The 21,555-nt window shown below is 44.3% G+C and overlaps 2 protein-coding genes across 4 annotated transcripts in view; one reads left to right on the forward strand and one right to left on the reverse strand.

The window, feature by feature from the left end:
• The first annotated feature begins 685 nt into the window (after positions 1-685).
• IAH1 (isoamyl acetate hydrolyzing esterase 1 (putative)) lies at positions 686-12,220 on the forward strand. Of its 2 annotated transcripts, XR_015802732.1 has the most exons (8): positions 690-1,006; positions 2,317-2,369; positions 2,815-2,963; positions 3,800-3,961; positions 5,694-5,812; positions 6,495-6,817; positions 10,994-11,216; positions 11,582-12,220. XR_015802732.1 is itself a non-coding variant. In XM_014894994.2 (6 exons), the coding sequence occupies exons 1-6, from the start codon at positions 926-928 to the stop codon at positions 6,660-6,662; spliced, it is 732 nt and encodes a 243-aa protein (XP_014750480.2). In that variant the 5' UTR covers positions 686-925; the 3' UTR covers positions 6,663-6,829. The 2 variants fall into 2 exon arrangements, 1 of the variants encoding a protein (XP_014750480.2); XM_014894994.2 differs by lacking the exons at positions 10,994-11,216; positions 11,582-12,220 and having other exon boundaries at positions 686-1,006; positions 6,495-6,829.
• ADAM17 (ADAM metallopeptidase domain 17) overlaps positions 8,486-21,555 on the reverse strand; it is a 34,678-nt gene continuing 21,608 nt past the window's right edge. The window contains exons 10-19 of one of the 2 annotated variants that reach the window (XR_015802731.1): positions 21,001-21,089; positions 18,984-19,136; positions 17,994-18,193; positions 16,867-16,970; positions 16,075-16,265; positions 15,013-15,143; positions 14,010-14,088; positions 12,822-12,910; positions 12,121-12,177; positions 8,486-10,487 (exon numbers count right to left, since the gene is read on the reverse strand). Coding sequence is in view for 1 of the 2 variants with exons in the window: in XM_014894993.2 (XP_014750479.2) it covers positions 10,137-10,487; positions 12,121-12,177; positions 12,822-12,910; positions 14,010-14,088; positions 15,013-15,143; positions 16,075-16,209; positions 16,867-16,970; positions 17,994-18,193; positions 18,984-19,136; positions 21,001-21,089 (1,388 nt within the window). In the remaining variant the exon portion in view is untranslated. The remainder of the gene's footprint in view (positions 10,488-12,120; positions 12,178-12,821; positions 12,911-14,009; positions 14,089-15,012; positions 15,144-16,074; positions 16,266-16,866; positions 16,971-17,993; positions 18,194-18,983; positions 19,137-21,000; positions 21,090-21,555) is intronic. The other variant, XM_014894993.2, reaches the window with a different exon arrangement.

Genomic DNA, 21,555 nt, shown 5'->3' on the forward strand with positions numbered 1-21,555 from the left:
GGAGTTTTTTGAATGTTAAAACCAGTTGGAGGATAAATTGGATATATTAAGTTTGCATATATAATTTTGTTCCTGTTGAGGAAGTGATTGTCTGCACACTTTTATCTACTTGAAGTCAAAAGGGTCTTGAACACAAGTGAAAATGGAATCTATTTGCATGGTGGGGTTGGTTGGAGCTTTAAAACTCTGCAGGCTGGCATACCATTAACTGGACTAGAGGAACACCACCACCTGCAAGAGAAGTGGGTGCTTATGACCTGTGACAGCCTCATCTGCCCCAAGCTGGTGAACACCTGGCCTAGGAAAAGGGACACGGAGTATCAGACACTGCAGGACACACAGCAGAATTCCAAATACAGTGTGATTGATGCTCTGAGGTAGCTGCGGTTGTTGCCAAACACTGTCATGCTGAAAAATGCCCACAAAACCTGAATTTTCCAGAAAAGAACTGTATTGTGCACACTTCATCCGTCCTTTTGTCACCTGATTAAATTGGCACCTGATGATCTTCATAGTAATAGTACTATTAGCAGAATTAGTCTATGAGCAGTATTAGCAAAATTAGCGACACCTTCCTCCCCACACTGTGTCGTTAGCAAGCTAAATACTATGAAGTCTTTTAAATGAGGTAATTACATTTTCTTAAGAAGCGTCTCTTTGAAAGGGATGAAAACCGTAAAATCACGCGCATTCTGTTCAAAGCCCTTCCAGCCCGCACGAAGCGTGTGTGAGGGGGGCCCCGGCTGCCCCGGGCGGGCCCTCCCCGCGCACCTTTGAAAGAGGCAATAGAAGAGTGAGCGGGGCTGGGAGCGGACCCCGGTGTGTAAGCGGGGCCTTCCAGCGGCCCGCCCCGTTTGCCGCTGCAGAGCGAGCGGCGAGGCCGCCTCCTGCCGCCGCCGCTGCCGGCGGATGTCCGGCCGCGGCCATGGCGCTGGCACAGCCCGGGGCCCGCGGGCGGCTCCTGAGCTGGCCTCGCCTGCTCCTCTTCGGAGACTCCATCACTGAGGTAGTGCCCGCCTGGCCCCGCAATTCCCGTACGGATCTCCCTGGCCAGCTCGACTCCTCGTGCCGGGCCCGGCGGCCCAGCAGCATGCCGGTGTTAGCCTGAGCTCCGGTGCGAGCGGCGGGACAGGGAAGGCCCGGCGGCCGCAGCGGGAGCGCGTTCATGGCCCCGGTCAGGCCCCGCCGTCAGGCTGAGGTTGTGCCCCTTGTGCCAGGGGCCTTCGTGCCTCGCGGGCGTCCGTGAGATCTGGAGCCGTTCCACAGAAATGCTTGAGATCGCTGTGTTAGAGACGCGGAGGTGAAGGTGTAGCTTGGGATGTTCCGGTGTCGGGGGCATTTTCCATGCAGGGGGCCCAGCCTGCTGCCCATGCCGTGTGCAGGGGCCTCGCACTCTGCTCCGGTGCATCCCAGCTGGCCGTGCCCAGCTCCCAGCCCGGAGACAGCTTCTCCATTGTCCGGACCAACGGCCTGGTGAACATCTCTGAGGCAGCGCCAGATTTTTAGCGTTGATTTTGGGTCCCTGCTTTCTGTTGTGTGGTGGATCACGGAGCTGCTCTAATGAAAAAGTAACTAACCAGAGACCGAGCTTATCTTTAGTGGGAGATGGGTTTCTTAAGCTGTCTCACTGTGCAGAATTGTAACAGGGAGGATGGTACAGCAGTGGGAATAAGGAGAAGGAATTAGTTTTTCTGCTTCTGGAAGAGGTTGGAGTTACTTATTAACTGTACCTGTTAAGAACAGGAGGGAAAAATTTGATCTTCTATTTAAGAAAGTTAAAATGAAAACAGGTATCTAGTTAGACTAAACAGCTTAAATCACCTTTTTGGTACATTTCATTTAATATTTCAGATTGTATAGTATGAGTAAACTACTGTTCATCAGCCGAACCTCTAAAACCATCCTAACTCCATTCAACTGAACTCCATGAATACAAAGAGAATTTTTGAGAGTGCTCTCCAGAATGGGAGGGTCTTAGAACTGAAGTAGAAAAATAGCACAAACAGACATAGCAAACCCTCACTGGCCAAAATGAAACTACAGTCCAACAGTAATCAGTTTGGATTTTGAAGAGACCACGGGGTCCATCCCTCCAGAGGCACCAGCCCTGCGTTACCTCAGATGCCAGTGCTGTGCCTGGGTAAAACCAGGACTGTTTGACCTCAGAGGGACAGGGCAGGGAGGAAGAAAACGCTGCAGCAGCAGTGCCAGAGGCCGTGCACAAAAGCTTTTGAGATGGGAAGATGCCAGTGGTGGGACTGAGCTCTGGGGAACAAGTTCTTCCAGTGAGGATCTCACCATTTTCCTTGCTTTCAGTACTCCTTCCAGGAAAACGGCTGGGGGACATACCTTGCTGAGAGACTGGTCAGGTAAGAGCTTAAATTTCAAAAGTGGTTTCTAGCTTGCAGAAACTCATGCAGCTTTTCTAAATGAAAACCAACAGCAGTTAATATTTAATACATGTTTATTTATTGACATTTATTTATTTAGTGAAGTGGAACTGCCTTCTGGGCAGCATGCCCAGGGCTGGTGGAAATACTCATTGGGTGTTTCCGTTCAAAGCTTGAGTGGAAATTAAAAATGTCTTAGTGATTGTCAGGATTGTTGTTCTGGTTCCATGGTGAAAGTAACAGGTAAATACTACATGTGCAGCCTCTGTGGGTGCACTTTCAAATCATGATCCCATTGAAAACTCATGTGACATCTCATGTGAGAGGGATGGAGGCACATGGCCTGACAGAATGGTTCAAAACTTCCCAAGATTTGTTTTGGTGGACAGAGAGATGTTCTTTTTCATATGTGTCTTCATTTCAGAAAATGTGATGTTTTGAACCGTGGGATCTCAGGGTACAACACCAGATGGGCTAAATTGATTCTTCCAAGACTGATCCCTGAAAGTACTAGTGCTGACAGCATTGCTGCAGTTACCATTTTCTTTGGAGCTAATGACAGTGCTTTGAAAGGTAGGATAGCTTGCTTTCTGTCTTTTTTTTTCTGTGACCTCATCTCTTAAGATGGTTTTACAGCTTAGCAGAATAGGCAAAACATTTCTGAATAGGCTTTTCCTGGTATTTCTCAGGCACTGATTATTCATTTATACAGGGGTTTGTTTTCAGTCAATTCATTTGTATTTGAGCTGTGTCTTCCATTTCTCTCCCTATCACCAAGTTTTAGTACTAGAAAAATAAATTTCAGGGTGCTCAAGACTTGGTAGCAGTTGCCTAAAATGGGAGTTGGGCAGCTAGCTGTTTTTTCTGTCTTTAAAGGAGAATGAGGAGTTCTTTGCAGATGGGCTGAGGGAAGGTAAACTTGGGTTTACCCAAGCATTTGAGTTCTCCTTCAGATAAGCATAGCAGGATGCAGAGTCTAATCAAAATGATAACATCAGTGCATGAAGGACTGACTGCATGTCAGTGGCACTTTCCAAAGTTTTCACTGCATCCAAGAATAATGGAAATCTTGGGTTTTGGGTCAGGCGAGATTTGAGGTGACTATGTGATACTAAGATACGAAGTTGTAAAAAAAGCATCTTAAAAAACCCCGACTGTTGAGTTGTTTTTTTTTTTTACCCTTGCACCTTATTTGCTTTAGTTGGAAATGCTGTCTTTAAACTTTTGATTTGTCTGCTTTGGGCATTGAGGACCAGAATTTTCCTACCACGCCTCCCGAATCCATGGACAAGGGAACTGCATACTGGAAATGAGTGTCCATGGCCGTACTGTGTACAAGTCCTGTTATGCTGGGTAAGAAGCCTTACAGGGAGCTCAGCCCCACTGATAATGTGCTCCTCCCCTCACAGAGCTGAACCCCAAGCAACACGTTCCTTTGGAGGAGTATGCTGCCAACCTGAAGGGCATGGTGCACTACCTGAATTCAGTGGGCATTACTGCAGACAGGATTATTTTGATAACACCACCACCTCTTCAGGAATCAGCTTGGGAAAAGGCATGTCTTGCCAAAGGTAAAGGAATGTTGAGGACTGTAGAATTTCTGCATTTTACCAGTGGAGTGTGACAGATCCCAGGTTGTCAGGTGATTTCCTTGGTGTGTGTGCCAAATTGCAGTCATGTTTTCTGATTTGTTGGAAAAGGGCTGCTGCTTTGCTAAACAACTTCTGGATAAGCTCATGGAGTAACTACCAAATAATTACAAACGTCCTTTCCAAAGTGTTGATTGATCTCAATGCATAGAGCTGATGGAAGTGGCTGCCCTCTTAAGAACATGGTGTTTGCCAACATATCCTAGGCAGATTCCATTGTGTCCCAGCAGCTTCCAGAATAATACAAATAATGGAGAAATGTTGGCATTGTGGGCCCTAGAATATTTTTTACTAGGTACAGCGGGTTTCACATCTGTTTGGATAAGCAATAATGTCCCAGCCAGGTTTATTTTAAAGTTAAAAAAATAATACCAGAGAATATAATATTCTAAGAATGCTAATAAAAGTGCCTGAGAAAGAAAAAATAAAAGGTAGTTAAATGATTTCCCATTTTTTTGTTTAATCTAACTCTAAAATTAGAGACATAATAGCATCACTTTGTATTACTGAGCTGGTGGAAATTGCTGTAATCCCGCTGACTTCATCAGTGGCAGTTATACCTCCTGAGAGCATCTTCTCTTTTCTGTTGGGACACCTTGTGCAGTTCTTGCACATTTATAAAAAAATTTTGAGTAAATATAGAGCTGGTACCTTTGAGGCACAGTTTTCTCTGATTTAAGTGGTGTTGCACATCCTGAGTCATGTTTTCAATCAAAGTAGTAAAACTTTGAAGATAACCTTAAGTTTAAACTGCATTAAATTAGACAACATTATTGCATGATGTTGCATTAGGAGGCTTTGATGTGTTGTCATGTGAGCACACTTCAAATGCTGCTTATCTGGCTCCCAGCTGTCAAGGAACACTTGCAATGTTAATCCATTTTCCTCTTAAAACTGTCCTTTTTATGGGGATGGAGGAAACTTGAATTTACAGCATGGAATCTGCCAGCATCTGTCTGAAAGAGAGTACTGTTTAGGAATGGAACAAAAGACAGGGTGATCTCAGACCATGGACCACAAATGAAGGATTATGGGCACAATAGGCAGCAAAATCAGACCATCTGCCCTCCAGTATCAAGGAGAAATTTTCTGCCTGTTTCTAGTTTTGTCAGATAGGTATCAGAGCAAAGGAGAGATGGGAAGCAGGAGGAAGGTGATGTTCACAGGAGCATTCATCGAGGTGCAAAAACTAGCAAGAGGGCTACTGCGAGGAGCAGTTGCATGTGGAATTGGACAAAAAAGCAGAAGGAAACTTGTAAATCGATTTCCATTTACTTAACTCTGTTTTACCTGCCTTAGTAGGTGTATGAAGAGTTTTAAGTCTAAGCACTGTGTTCACCTGAAGCTTGCCAGAAGGTGAGCTGTGAGCAGCAGAGTTATCCTGTCTGCTTGTTGCTGTTGCTTCTTTCTCAACCTGATGCATTTGTTCAAAAAAGACATTTTCAAGTGACTTTAAGAACTAAAGGGTGCCCTGAAAAAGACCACACAAGCTGTAGCTTCCACCCACTTACATTGCTGTGCTTTGGATTTAGTTTGTGCTTGGTTATGTCTGCTGGTTTAACACCTGCTACACACCTGGTGTGTGCCACAGAAGACTGAAATCATGCCGCAGCAGTGGCAGTCGCTGGATGTTGTCTTTGTTTCTGCTTGGCAGGTGACAAACTGAACCGCAGCAATGCCACCACCGGGCAGTACGCCCAGGCCTGTGTCCAGGTCGCCAGGGAATGCAGCACAGATGTGCTTGACCTCTGGACCCTGATGCAGAAGAATCAGGTACGATGAAATCAGAAATGTTTGAAACTGGCATGAATTGTGAAACGCATCATTTAGCATGGAGGAACCAGTGGTGCTGCATTATCACTGAAATGACGCAAAATACATCCTAGGAATGATACAAAATACACTTTAGGAAGGAAAAAAATAATCCAGAGTGCTTCATAATTGGGAACGAGAAATAAAGCTTTATACAACCTGGCCATGGTACTTGGTTAGCAAAGTACATTATATCTAAATAGCCTTTTCCTTGGACTTGAGTTATGGAGTAGTTTAGGTTGGAAGGGGCCTCTGGAGGTTTCTTGTCCAACCCAGTGTGCAGTGTTGGACTAATTTCACAGTCACATCTGTCTGTTACTGATGCTTCTGACCAAATACCCAAACCCATCCATGGGAGACTGCACACTTTTCCTGTGAGCAGGTAACTCTAGTTTGGACCCTAAATCTTTTCTCTCCCCTGTCATCCCCGAAGCAGTAGACTGTTGAATTTTGATTGCATTATTTGATCTCATGATCTTTTACTGATGAATAGCTGATTTTTGCCTTCAGAATATTCTCTTAATATTTTAACATAAACAGTGAAAAATAAAAACAGTTTACCAGCTGGCTTTGAAGAATTACTAAAGGCCATCTCTTTGCAGCTAGCAAATACACTAATATATGGTTTTAACCTCCCATATAGGATTTCTCTTCCTATTTGTCTGATGGCCTTCATTTATCAGCAGAAGGCAACAGCTTTCTAGCAGCTCAGCTTTGGTCACGCCTGGAAAACAAACTGTCTGCTCTTCCTTCACTGCTTCCTTATTGGCGTGACGTGGACAACACGAACCCTGAGGCCAGTCTTCTGTGACATCCCTGCAGGAGGAGCTGGGGCAGCCACGCCAGACAGAGCCAGCCCATTATCCAGCAACATGCTACAAACTGTATGCTCAGGGAACACAGCACTGGGGAGTCCCCAGCAATGCTCTTCTCTGTCCCCTTCTCTTGGTCTGTGGGAGAATAAAGGTGAGACCACTCGAGGTGTGTCCTGGGGTGGTTTTTTTTGATGTTGCTGTTGCTGGGATAGTTGTGGGGATGAGTAGCTCTTACCTTGGAGGACTCCGAGAAAAATGAGTCTCAGCTGCTCTGTGGCCAAGGGATAGAGGCTGCCCTGAGCAGTTCCTGGCCTTGCTGAGCTTTGAGGACTGCACTAGGATTAATACCATCTACTTGGTTTAAACACAGTGGAGCTTTTAAGAGGCAGTAGTGTGGAGTTTGTCAAGAGCCATTAGTGTCAATCCAGATTAATTTATTTGGATGTAATAAGCAGGAACAGCAGTTCCCTAGGTTTTACTTTGGCTTTGGTAGTGATAGAGAGTAGTTTAGAGAAGGGCTTTTAAAATTTAATTTACTCTGGCACGAGCTTCTTTATACCCAGCTCTTCTGTATAGGCGCAGGTTTCAGACCAGTGCATGCTTTTGGGCAGTATAAAACTGGTGATATACAAGCTTGGAGAAACTACTAGAAAAGGTCTGCAGCTCTGCTGACAAAGCTGCCCTGTATGTCATTTGCCATCAAGTTAAGAAGACCTTTCAAGTGAGCTGTTAAAATAATTTTACAACTCATGTAATCTATAAGTACTGCAGACTATGCAGGTTTTGGCCAAGAGAGCAAAAACCACAAAACTGCCTTTACAAACCAAAAAAGCCATTGCCTGCAACCTAGATGAAATTCAACTAGTATGGAAAAAAATTGTTTGGGAAATGAATGTCTAGCAAACCAGATAGCAGCAAAAATGAGGATACAACTAACTGTGCATAAAAATCAAATAGCATATCACTGCAAATATAACCCCTCCATAATTCTGGGCTGTATTAACAGTTATGTTGACATGGAACAGGTGTACTTATTATGTAGGGGGTGAGAGAGTAATGAGAAGTTCTCATGCAGTCCTGCACCGCTAGTGCCATTAGACTGCCCTTGCTTCATTAAATAATTAAGACAAGCTAGCCAAGACCTGTCATCTACTATGTAACAGTGTTATAAACTGGAGCATAAGTATTTTTCATGTGCCTGGAGCCAGGGCAGAAGCGAGTTTGATACATAAATATTTATGAGTATTAAACTGGACTATCCATTTTGTAATGAATGCTTACAGTAAATACTGGCTGAATAGCAAACAGGGTTCCCAGTGGGAAGCTGTGGATCTTCCAGTCTTAGATGTTAGGAATAAACAATGCAAGTACTGCTTTCAGTTTCGGAATACAGCTCAGGCTGGGGGATGGACTCAGTGATTTGCAAGGCCTGCTCCAAATCTCTGTTTTCATGTTCCCAAGCACCTGCCACTGCATGGTTTTCACCTGGGATGTAAAGACCTTTGTGCTGAGAACATGTACTCACAAATTTGGTACCTGAACATGCATTTGAGCACACCCCCATCCCTCAGGCATTTAGTGTCGCCATCTGAACTGCTGATAACCTGCAGGACCCATGGCAAGACCCAGCAGGAAGCAGGCAGCCCTCACGGTGCAGGTCTGTGCCATCAATAGTGCAGGGCTGGCCTCTGCAGCATCCGAGCTCAGAAAGGAGCAGTCAAATCCTGGCTCCTGCCTGGCTGCACGCCAGACTTTTAAACCAGGCTTTGACAACCAAAGTCTGGAGATCTTTCAGAAAAGGACTGCATAGAAACAGCTCTTGCTTAACTGATTTTTTTTTCATATAAAAAGCTTTTATTTTGTTGGGAATTAAATTAACTCCTCATACATGTACTTTGCACTGAATCAGAAAACCCAAACAAAAAACAAACAACCCCAAACAAAGTTCAAAACCAGCATATAAAACATAATAGCTAGTCAGATAGGACTACCATAAGGCACACATTCAAGTACAAGTGTAACAAGTATCCTTGGGTGTGGAGGAGAGGGAGCACTCACACAACTTTGCAGCACAGGTTCGGTTCCTTTCCCTCACATTTAAGAACACAGGCTTGCTGCAGCTCTGTTTCCTATGGCTGAGGCCAGGCTTGTAACAGTTAAATGGTTCTGCCCTTGGCCACATTCTGTCAGTTTTATCAATAGATTATTGTGGGAGAAAACAGCTGCAGAATGAAGGTGCTGCTGTAATACCAGGACAGTTGCTCTGTGACTCCACTGTGTCAGTCCATCTGCTACTAGATGGATGCTAAAATGCTCTTCTGCCAGTCGCAGCTCACCTGCCAGATCTCCAGAAGACACTATCCATTTACCAGCTTTTAACGTAGTATTTTACTACCTGTGTATCTGTATTCACAAAATCTCCTCCTTATACTTATCCTGCAAGTTTTAACAAAGGTTAGTTCTTTACTAAATTCACAATTGTTTTTCAACAAATGCCTCCCCCCCTGCAATGGAGTGATTTTTCTTCCCATCATTCCTGCAGTAGGAGCTTCCAGAAGGCCACAGATACCACGGAAAACTGAGCTCAGCAATTTGTATATTGCCTATTTTAAAATAACATTTGGAGAAACATTTCTGCACCAAAACTGCTGTAAACAGCAGTTTAAAATGTCATGTGCATAAATTATTTATTCCTTTACATTTCTTTCTCCAACCAGACACCTGCGACACACAAACCTTAGTGCAGAGGGGGAAGCTCCCAACAAAAGCCACCAAGACAAGACAGCCTCGTCACTGAGGCAGAAGAGTTTTATGCTAGAGGAGCATTTCTCATGCACCTTATACAGTGTAACAGCCTCTGTGATCCTTATATTTATACAGAAGCTGGGCATCTTAAGTTGCTTTATTCTAATTATGCATTATTTCATTGAATGCTGCGAGACTGTATTTTTACCTGTTTTCATTAATCTCTCTCTGTTCTGAAGGCATTTGCTTAGGCTTTTGGTTACATGTACCTTAAATTGCTAAATTATCTACTCTATTATGGGACATACTGCAGTGTTCATTTTGGTTTTAAAAGCCCCTTAATTTTGTCTATCAGTGCTGTCAGACTACAAAATATTAAATTATAAAAAAAGGCTGATATACAATAATCCAATATCCATCAGGATATTCGGTTTTGCACCACAGGTTGAAGGAAATGTTAAAGGTCAAGGAAATAGAAAAACAAATCCAAAAAGCTTCAAAAACAAGCCAGTTCTACTTTGGATTTTCCTTTTTAAAAGATATAATGCTCATAAATGTAGTTTAAGGAAGGTCATACACATGACCAGCATCTGCAGTAGGTCACTTCCTTATTCTCCCACTCCCTCACAAAAATATATATACATACATTTATATTTATAGAAATGAAATGGTTTCAGATCCCTGTTTTGCTGACACGAGTCACTCATTTAGAAGGCAGCAGGACACTAGCACTCTGTTTCTTTGCTGTCCACCCGGTTCTGGCGCTGTAGTTTGAAGGATGAAGCTTTCTCACTCCTAATGACAGGATGGTCTGTCAAGTCCTCAAAAGATTTGGCGGCCGAGCTGCTGTTCGGGAAAGGGTCCTTCTCAAAGGCGTCCTCGTCGATGTGCGAGTCGGTGCTGGGGTCCTCCTGGATGGTGTCCATCCTTTGGTGGTCCTGCTTGGGGGCGGCGGGCGCGGCGGGCGCGGCCGTCAGGGGCTGCAGCGGCTGGTGCCGGCTCGTGGCCTGCGCCGCGGGGAACGGCTTGATGATGCGGACCGAGGCCGAGTCCAGGCTGCTGAGCATCTCCACGTTCTGCAAGACACAAAGTGGCCGCGTCACTGCAGGCAAAAGCAACCAGCATCTAGTCCTGAGTTTGTTTTTTGCACCATTTCTCAAAGGGAGGAGGAGCAGCTGCACTCCTGTTAGAACAGCTTAAAGGCTACCATGCCCTCTGTACCACTCCCTAAAAGCAGAAAGGCTGTTCTGTCTCTGCTTCTTCCTCCTCTGTATAAAGCACCACAGGTGACAGCCTCACCGGGAAGAGATGGTGAACTTGGCCCTTCCTTCCTGGGGCCCAAACTGCTTTGGCAAAACCTAGACTGGAAATGCAGGGTCAAACCACATGACAAAGAGCTCAGTGCAGGGAAACAGTCCAAGGTACTGCTTATTCCAGTCCTCCAGCTTGGAGAGTTCATGGTTTCATGTACGAGAAGCTGCACTGAAAACAGGGTCAAAGACTGCAGGGATGAGTGCCATCACAACCAAATTCTCCAACCCAGAATAAGTTCAACTCCACTGATAATCTGTTTCTATTTCAGCATGGTTTGGAAAATATCCAGAGATCTCTAGGCATAAAAAAATCCCCAAGGACCTCAGCAAATGCCAATACTGGGAAGGATGAAATGTTTACCTGCTACCATTTCCCAACATATTCAAAAGACACAAAACCTGTTTGTTAAATCTGCTGGTGCAAGGAGACCATTGGCTATACTGTACCTGTGCTTTCTCTCCTGCTTCTGGGATTTTTTCAATTGAATGCAGGTAAGAAGCACTAACATACTAACTAGTATTAGAACTAACTTTTGTCATGGCACAGCTATGGGGCACTCGAACTAAGATCACCCTCAGTTCTACCCACAGTAGATGACAGAGAGACTGCCTCAGTGGTTTCTGACTTCAGTATGCTTCCTCCAATGGCTGTACAAGGAAGAGCTCTGCAAGGAAGAGCTCTTTTACCCCCTCCCCTTACAGAACAACATTTCCCTAAATAAATATTTCAGGTCTTAATAGGAATTGGATTGTCAAAGCACAGGAAAGGATACCCAAAACTCCGTGTCACAATGTGCTCTGTACTGGACTGTAATTAAAATTGATCTTGGCACTTTTTTGCTCTTCTCCTCTCCCAGCTCAGTATCTGCAAGGTGAGAAGTGCTGCTGATGGGCCCCTTGAGCAACTGGAAGGCTGTAGCACATCTGGCTGCTAGAAACCAAGTCCTGCAAACAGCCATCCTGCAGCAAAGACATTGCATTTTGCAGAGATTTTTGAACCTCATGCAGTGACTCCACTTGGCTGGGAACAAGCAGCCTGTGGCTGGTGCTGCCGAGTGTGCTGTGCCGAGGGGATGCCAGACATGGGCGAAGCTGTGCTCTACAGAGCAGAGTGGCTTCCTGCCCCTCTCTGCTGCACCTCAGGGGCTCTCCCAACAAGGCTCAGCTCTTACAGGAAGGATGAATCAGACCCTGTCACGCTGCAGTGCTTAGTAAGAGTGAACAGAGTTTTTTTCAGAAACCAGCTTCCTCTCATGTGGATTCATCCCTCTGCAGCATGGGGCTCTGGGGCTCTGTTACTACTCTTTTGGTAAATATTCTGCAGACACCTGAGGTTCGGGTTTTCCAATACACATGGAACAGCATTCTGTCAATTCAGACTTAGACAACAACTTACACTGGGGCAAAACAGGGACTTTGTGTTCTCCTCATACTGCTTGTCCAATTTCTTGTCCTATTGAAAAACACACAACAAAATAAGAAAGTTAATTTCCCTATGGCAAAGTCTCATTTTTCCTGCAAGGAGACAGCACTTTGTGGAGCTCTTTTCCCTTCCCCTATTTTGATACCTTCTCATTCATCCCTGGAGTGCTTGTGGGCAGAGAACTCTTTTGCTCTAAGCCCACACTGCTGTTGGCAGCACACCACATGTCCACACTCTCAGTGGTCATGAGCTTGCTGACTCTCTTTACCCATCCACACAAAGTCAACTAGGATCACTTCCCACTCTGGATCTTCTCTCAAAATGTGAGTGTCATTTCTTCACAGGGCTTTAGAAGAGTGTTTTTAAACGATAAAAATACCAAAATTATACTTGGGTAGAATTCAGAAGGCAGAGAAAGAAAATCTGCCTGGGAAAGATTGGGAAAGGCTCCAGGGAATAGTCATGGGAGCACTGGATCTGCCAGGGCCTGGCAGAGTTTAGCAAGAGTTTTGCCTACTGAAGGAGCAGTTAGCCTTACATATGCTGGATTTCCCACCAGGGTTTGCTAAAAGCTTCCCATCGTTTTCTCCCACAGACATCTGCTATTTCACATATGAAGGGTGTTCTCACAGGAAAATCCAACAGAGCAGTCATCTCAAAGACAGCTTACTCACCACACAGTGCACAAGGATGCTGAGAGGAATCCAAAACAGTAAGGAGAAGACAAGCACAGAGCCCACAATATTATCCGCTAGGAACTTCCCTGTGAAACCAGTTCAAATCTGTCAGTTACCTATCAAATACTGTTTCATTTCAACAAACATATCAATGCCCCCCTTCTGCAGCCACTGCTCAGACAAGTACAGGCTGCTTACTTTGGAGAAGGCAAAGATAAAATTACACAATTTTAGAAAATTGTATCCAGTATATTAACAATAACAGGTTTTTCTCTGAAGAGAAATGCTGTGAAGCTGTAATATTGAATATGAGTTATTTTGGAACAGCCTATACTGAGACAGCCAAGCAGCCTCTCTCACTTAAGCAAGACACACTGCGAGTCCATTACCAAATTCTGATGTAATAGTCATGTGATCTCTACCTGCATCCACAAACAAAATATTTGAATGTCAAAGATCCAAAAACTGCCTCTATCCAAGCAGGCTAAGTAGTTTTATCAGTTACCTAAGAAACAATTTTTTATGCCTGAAACTTGAGATTGTAAGCTGCATTTCAGATAATTGCATTGTGCAGGCAGTTAGGGCTCATGACACAGCACCAGCTTAACCACGGGCTTTGTCTGGTGCCAGTAACACAGAGTGAGACCCTGGGGTGAGGTGCTTGGCTTGCACAGTTGGGATCAAGACCAAGGAGGCCCACTCAGTTACAGGGAGTGACTCAGCACAGGCACAGTTTGAGTTGTGTGACCTCTGGTTTTCTTAAGTGACAGAGAAAGGAAGTGTTCCCCTGTCTGTTGACATTTAAGTCCCACTAAGAGGCCCACTTTATACCCTGCTGAATCTAGATGACTTCTAAAGAGACTGACTGTTATTTCATTTTCATTAATTGACCTAGTTCTTAGTATTCAGACAAGTAGTTATCATGGCTTTCACAAGCTTGGAAGATGCCTAGAAAAAAATGGAGTACAAAAATGCAAAATAAATCCCTCATCCTTTCAGCTTTAAAAGGTGAGATAAGTAGTGTCAAAAAAGAGGCAAAAATATACTTTGATATATCATGAGTACAGCTACTAGCTACCCTTCCACATGGGGGAATAAATCCAGGCAGCTAACTCCCCCCCAAGGCTTTTAGAGGTTCACATCATGAACTCAAAAGTCCCCAAAGGATATGGTTATATGTCTTACCAAAAGTATTGATGCTGAGTTGGTCTATGAAATCCCAAAATCGTTCAATCACATCCTGTACTTGCTTCTCGCATTTGCCCTGAAAAAGTAACAAAATAATCGTATGCTACCCAAGTATTAAGTACTGCCTTTTTGGAGAGGGAGGTAACAATGATAGTAATGAAATGAGAACTACAGACACACCATGACTTCACTTACATTCTGAATACAGAATTACTCATGCCCAATAGCAGCAGACCATTTTTACTGCTTTGATTTTTATCAAGTCAGTTTTGATTCTGGTCTGAATCAGATCAAGTTTTAATGTTTGAAACGTGCAAAATCCACTCCACCTCTGGCCCGTGTTAAGGGACATAAAACTGATGTTTCTGAAGAGATTTAAACACTGGAAGCCTCAGTTCCCATTATCCACAAAGAAGGCTTCAGCTTTCAGGAGCCCAGGGTTACAGACAAACTCACTCCCCGATTTGGCTGTGCTGGTTTAACACAGTAGAACCCTGGTTTTCCAGTTCTGCCAGCAGAAGGACTGGGGCATGCCCTCCCAAATTCACTTCTGCTGACACCTAGTTTAGCTCCAGCCACTGGGGATCTGCACGTGTCTGTGCAGCTGTACCATGGAAAAGTGCCACCAGTCTCCCTGCCACAGGCTCACTGCCCTTTTCAGACACTGCCGGCTAGATTTTCATGTAATTGCTCCCCGACCTGAATTATTGGAATAAAGATTAATTGGGCTAACGGGAACAACTGGAAAGGCAAGGGCTGCAAACCCAACAGAGCCTACAGCAGTGCTCAGTCCCCTCCTTTGTGCAGGGTGCCAGCTGGCTGAGCTGTGGGGAGCAGCAGAGAGGATTATGAGCAGCTCCAGAAGGTAACAGCTTCCCCTTGTATAGGTCTCTGCAGAACTCCAACACCCTTTAATATTTACCCCATGAAGAGGTACTTAAAACCCATTACCCTGCACAAACTTTGGCTTCTCTTCCCCAGCAGAGCTGGGCACACTCACATTTGTGTCACAGAACCCCACAGTGCAAGGCTTCCCCTTGCGCAGGAACAGGAACTGGTCGTTGGCATCCACGTACGGCGTGCACCTGTCCTGCTCGTCCCGGCAGCACACCTTGCAGGAATTATCTGTTTCTGAAATAAAACAGCAAATTTATTCCTTCAAAGCACAGAGTCACCTGCAACCCACACCCCCGCCACGTGTCTCCTGGCTGAGCAGAGTCCTGACCAGCTTCCCCACAGGGACAGCAGGACCAAGCTGCCCAATTTCGGCCACTCTGACAATCAAGCCTAAAACTCAAATCACATGCCCTGTGCAACATATTAAGAGGTACAGTGGGACCAAGTTCTCCAAGCTGAGAACCCAACACTGCACAAACCAACAGGCCAGTGAAGAGGTTCCAAGAATATCCAAAAGACAAATTTAAATATTTCTTGGGCTCTGAGTCCTCTAGGCATCTGTCTCCTTGGCTATGCCCTCCATCTCAAACAGTGGGGCTCACTGTTCCTTGTGTTGCCCCTGTGAAGTTTTCATCCTAGTCTCAGCTGCTTTCCCACATTTAGGGGATAATACAAACAGCAAAGGAACAGGAAAAGTCACTGACAGAAGTATATGGCAGACAGGTTAGCAGGGGAATGAAGCTGGGGATTCTATAGTCTCAAGGCACTTTAATAACTTTGGAATCTTTCTTTAACCCCTTGCTGGAGGCCACTACTCTGCCAGATGCTGGATCCAGAGGTTGGTTAGAATCTGCTAACAATCTCTTTTTGTCCATCTGTGGTAGAGCTGGAAGGTAGGAGAGTGTCCTCTCCTTTAGCTGGAGTGTCAGGCCCTAAGTCTCATCTTAATGTCTTCAACCCAAACCACCAGAAGACATGAGGACATTCACATTCCCTTTTTAAACAGAGAACAGCTGACAAGACCAAACAGTTTAAACTTTCCCAGAAACCACAAACTCAGCCCTCCAACAGGCCAGCCCGCAGTGAAGCAGGCACTCTCCAAGGAGCAGAGATGAAATACAAATTTCAGTCTCAGTCCTGTTTCAGTTCAGTCTGTGTCACTCACCATTGCAAGCACATGACCGCAGGTTCTTCTCCCTCTCACAGAAAGGGACGCACTCCCCATCCTTGCACTTCCCCATGTCCACGCACACGGTGTCATCTGGAGCATTCCCTGGAGGGGGACACTCACTGCTGTTCCCTGCAGATGGAAGTCAGCAGAGTGGGAGGACTGTGTTAGAGCAAAGGGCAGAGAACCTAAGTGTGCAGAAGAAAGAAGGAAAATAATGGAAATACAGGCTTATCCCAAGAAAACCCCAATAGCTTCGCTTTCAACTGCAGGCTGCCTACCAGCTGCTCTGAGAGGCAGCAGAAGCACTGGAGGCTTTCAACAGCTCAGGCATTGTGGCACTGGCAACCAAGCAGCAGGTGCAGACCCTGGAGCCCCCCTTGGCAAAGCACACACTCTGACTTGACTCCCTGCCTCCAAGACTATGAGGAGGAAGAAAACAAGTGGGGAAGTGAAGCAGAGTTGCAGTAATTCTGCCCTTTCTATGGCAAAATTCATTCTTGTCCCCTCCCAGTGACACACTCTGTTTTGCTTTTTTTTCCTTTTAAGGGAAAGAAACAATTTTTTTTTTAAAATCAACCTTTTTTATGTTCTTATGGGCAATAAATCACAAAGTGACTCTTGAACTGCAATGACACTCATTGCAGAAGCATATTGTGATGCTTAACTGGTCTCTAAAATTACATGTACCGGATGACTAAAGGGCACTAGAGTGAAAGTGGGTTGAACAGGACACTGAGCCTGGAGCACTTGGCTAGCTGACATACAGAGGACAGAACCACATCCTACCAGTGCAAAAAGACTCTCCTTTACAAGTGGCATTTATGGCTTCCTGGCATTTCTTTTGTGCACTTTCAAACTGGCAGCCTTTACAGCAAGGACTGTTCCGGTCACTGGGGAAAGATCAAAATGAAAGAAATTAATATTAACCAATTAAAAAAAAAAAAAAAAGTTCAAGTGTGACAAAGCTAGAGAAAAAATATGTATAGAAAATAAAAAGCTACTTCTTGGAGACTGACTGTGATTCAACCCTTGTCCTCTCTGCTCCATGCAACAACCACCTAACTACTCACTCTTAATGTACTGCAGGTCAAATCACATAGAAAGTAAAATATATTGAGAGACAACAGAGGGACCCTTGTGTTTATTCAAGGCACTTGGATCATGTTCTTGTAACCTGCTGTGCAACTTAGGATAAGATCTTTCACCCTTTGCTTCCCCAAACATTTCTACCCCTTCTGTTTGTCCTGAAGGTTTCCTACTTTGCATTCTGCAGTCTTTACTTTCATTATTCCCATCAAACACAAGAAGGCTGTTAGTAAAAATAACACTCATTAAAATTGACGGATTTTCTTGCTAAACAACAGGAATTGCACAAGCTCTTTAATGTTACGTCATGTAGAGGTGAACTATGAAAAGAAAATTGGACACTGCATTGCAACAAGGCCATGAACACCCCAAAAGCAACCACAGAAAGAGGAGTTATTTAGTGTAGTCACTGTGTTGTCTGCTCAAACACATTTTGCAGCAGTCTTGAATTACCAGTATGTACCAGTGTAGAAAGTCACCTTCCAACACAAACAAAACTTGTATTTGCACAGAAAGTGTGCACAGGAAATTTCTAATGCTTTTTGATTGCCTAAGTTTGCCTAATAATAATGGTAGTAACAACAATGGCAACACAATAATAATTTTCAGGCCTGTGGCTCTTGACACTTCTCAGGAAAACGGAATGCTATAAAAATAAATGTGTGCACGCAGGAGCCTTTCATGAAATCTTTCACTGTTGTGAGCTCACACATTCAGCCTTGAAGCCAGGAAAGAGGCCTGTAACACTGCAAGTGGCTTTAGGAGTTTTCAGCCCAGCCCAACGTTCTCTCCTGTGTAAAGAGAAGCTGCAGCTCATTTCCCCTTACCTGCACTTGGCACCATCTTTCAGTTTACAGTCTGCAGAGCAGCAGGGATCAACCAGCTGGTACAAGAGGCCAGGATCACATTCCTCCCCTTCATCCACTCTGGAGTTCCCACACACTTTGTTGTTGCGCTCTTTGAAGCACTCCTGGGCCTTGACCTCTATGGTCCTATGGATGGATTTTTTGCTGCAGCTTGAGAACATCTAGAGAGTTACAGGGGGAAAAAAGCAGCACTGAGTGTACCTTTCTGTCAACCACTGCCATCTAAGACAGCCACAGTCTCCCTATGCCTCTGAGCTCTGGCATCCCAGAAAGCAGTTATTCCCTCTATACTGTCAGTTTGAAAAATTCTAAGATGGGAAAGTAACAGTTGGGTCAGTAACAGACACTGCTACACACTGCAGGGACTCCCCCATACAGTCTGGTTCAGAGACAACTCCAGCTCTCCCACAGCTTCAGTGGCCCCAGGATGGGACGTGAAGCTGCAGCAACAGGCACAGAGTGCCCTGCCTCTGGACAGAGGGGCTGGGGACAGCCACAGGTCAGACCAGACTGCAGGCCAACCATCCCTGCTAATCTGGGTTTCTCATCTGTAGAACAGGCACAATGCCAACTCCACGCTGTCAGGGCAAGCTTCCACCACGGCTGTGGCACCTGGCAGCCCCTCTCCAACAGCAGCTATGGACGACCCCAATGCTGTGTGGTACTGGAGGTCCTGGATTTGACTCTTGCTGGGACATCCTTGTAACAGCTAATTACAAACAATTAATTAAAATGCACTTTGACATGCTATGAACTCCAGTGAAACCCAGACTCCAAAGATGAGCTTATCTTGCAGAGAACCAAACTGCATGCAAATGTTTTCTTATGGCTAATCCATTACATTCTGGTGGTTTCAAACTACAGGAATGATTAACTAAATAGATTTGCCATGCAAAGGGTCACTGACCATTACAGAAACTTTTGTCTTGATGCAAAACAAAACAGCCATACCTTGTTGTTTTCATGATCCCCACTGACAGCAATAGGATACATGACATATTTCCCACCCTGGTCTTCAGTGGGGGCACACTCTGGCAGACTGTCAGGATCATGCTCTGCTCCAAAGTTATGTCCAAGTTCATGTGTTGTAACCAGGTCAGCCTCCTTTTTTGAACATGAAAAAAAAAGTTGGAAAAAATTAGTCTGAGTGGTAATGGACAGAAGATCCCAGCTACTTCTAGGCCACCAGCAATACTAAGATACATCAACATGGTAGGGAATTTCCTATGAACATTTTTCTCTTTTTAGAAGTGGAGAAATGAAGGCAGAAAAAATTGTGGTCCTTTTCAAAGTAAAGTTCGAGGACTAGATTTAAACATGAAATAACTGGTAAAGGCAAAACGCTGTCCTAGAATATCAATTCAAACTTGTTTTCAAGGCAATGCAGATGCTTAAATAAATATGAAAATTTGTTTCTATGTAGCTGGAAGGCATAAAAGTTAAAACAAAACCCAATCCAAACAAACACCAGCTACTATGATTAGTCAATCTCTTGTTTAACATATCTTGCCATTATAATTATTTCTTCTAAATGGACGATGACATTAGGAGTGATGAATAAATTCTGCTACTGCATGATTTCTAGGAAAGACACCTACAATTGTGGCCCAACAGGGATGGATTTCCAACATCACTTATGCAAGACACACTTGTGTCTGTGCCTGTGCTGAGGATCCCAAACCGGCTCTGCTCGCTGCGCACCTCCCACGGCGCCTTCCCCAGCAGATGGTGTCAAGCTCACAAGGTGACAACCACAAATTAAACTCACACAGAAGTAAAGATAACCACAAGGAGACAGGGCAGTTCTGGAGAGGAACCGTGGCTGCAGCTGCTGTGTGGGCACGGGAAGGACCAAACGCTGCCATGCCTGAGTCCATCTCTAAGCATGGCTAATGTGGGAGCTGTCTGGGCATCCCTCCTGTGCTTCACTGAGTTTCATTTGGAGAAGAGTTTTAAGAAGGTTGGGGTTTTTTTTGTTTTTTTTTTTAAACTAAAGTAGACACCATGCAGCCCTTTCCCTGTGAAAACCAATGTGAACCATCATCCCAAGCCCTAAGCCTGCCACTGGGAAGACAGAAAACTCAACTTCCTTTGTAATCTAAGACAGAATTCTAGTCTAGAGATTGAACAAATGCAAATAACATGGCAACAGCTATTGCTAGAGCTCTCTGTCAACATCCCTCTAACACAAAGCTTTACTGTCTTTTTTTCCCTATCTTCTTGACAGTTTCTGTGCCAAGTTTTAGCCCACACATCAATTATAAATTCCTATTATAATCACGCTACAGAAAAGCAGAGCTGAGAAGCTGGCAGAAGTCAGCAACAGCAAAATATGCCCAACTTCAAAGATTTAATAGAGGCAGACATAGACACTGCTCTGGTGTCTTTACAAGTGAGACAAAGCTCATATTTAGGCCTTTGTGCATTTACTATCTCATGCAGTATGGAAAAAGATCCAGGAGGCATCAACTTACATTAAGCTTAATATTAGCACTAATAAGCCCTGTCTACTATACTGTTCTCTGCTCTAGTTACTCAGGACACACAAAAATCAGGTGGAGGAATTTCATTAAAAGGCTCAAATTAAACCTCCTACTTTGCCTTCTTGTTCTGTTTGAGCTTTGTTTTGTTAGAGTTTTGTTGTTTTTTGGGGATTTTTTGTTAAAATACATTTAAATTCATCTTTAGACAAAAACCTGTTTATATATAGGAAACTACAGCTCCTGTGAGACACTAGCTGTTTCTGTTCCTGTTTCACAGTGAATTCAATTTTCAGTTCCATTCAGTCCTGACTCCCCTTCTCAGCTACAACAAAAAAGATTATTTTTGTTTTATGATCTATATCCTTGTCCCCAGAGATCTCGCTCAAATGGAAAGCCAGCAGCTCTTTTCTGAGAGAGCACAGAAGCTTGTCACAATCCCATAGCACACATCACAGCACACACGTATGAGGAGGATACTCTTCTACCTTTGTGAGGATGGTCTTCCCATAGTTCTTGGTGCTGGTCAAGCCACTGTTCAGGTAGATATCCTTCTTTGCAATTTGACTGTAATAAGCTGAAAGAGTGAGAAATAAACAAATTAAAATTGAGAAACATTCTTCTTGTGTTTCAGGGTACTTTTGGGATAGAGAAATACTTGTCTGGGAAAATGAACAGCTTTACAGCTTTATTGTTCTCACAGGCTCACTAGTGAGACCCTGCCTCTTGCCAGTTTTTGGAGCTGGGAATATTTCAAGCACAGTTCCAACAGCTCATGTATTTCACTAAAGGCAAAAATAGCAGAAATTTCCAAGACAACAGCATCTGCCATTCCAGAACTGCTGCAGGATGCATCCACACAAAGCAGCCCTTAGAACAGGGTTTTTTCTATACAGCCTGTTCACACCAGATAGCTTAGTGACTTTGTTTAGTGACTTTTATTGTTCCTGCTTTTTCCAGTTCCAGCCAAAAAAAAAAAAATGGCCAGCCCTTCTGTGTAAAAAATCAGCTACTAGAGTCCATGCAAATAACACAACGTACTC

Source organism: Sturnus vulgaris, chromosome 3, assembly GCF_052056855.1.
Source record: "Sturnus vulgaris isolate bStuVul1 chromosome 3, bStuVul1.hap1, whole genome shotgun sequence".
Lineage (NCBI taxonomy): Eukaryota > Metazoa > Chordata > Aves > Passeriformes > Sturnidae > Sturnus > Sturnus vulgaris.

Excerpts from the sequence above, each read along its gene's own strand:
- IAH1 (XM_014894994.2), top strand. The coding sequence starts at position 926 with ATGGCGCTGGCACAGCCCGGGGCCCGCGGGCGGCTCCTGAGCTGGCCT. Across the intron at positions 2,370-2,814 it reads CTTGCTGAGAGACTGGTCAG|AAAATGTGATGTTTTGAACC; the intron begins GTAAGAGCTTAA and ends TCTTCATTTCAG. Across the intron at positions 2,964-3,799 it reads TAATGACAGTGCTTTGAAAG|AGCTGAACCCCAAGCAACAC; the intron begins GTAGGATAGCTT and ends CTCCCCTCACAG.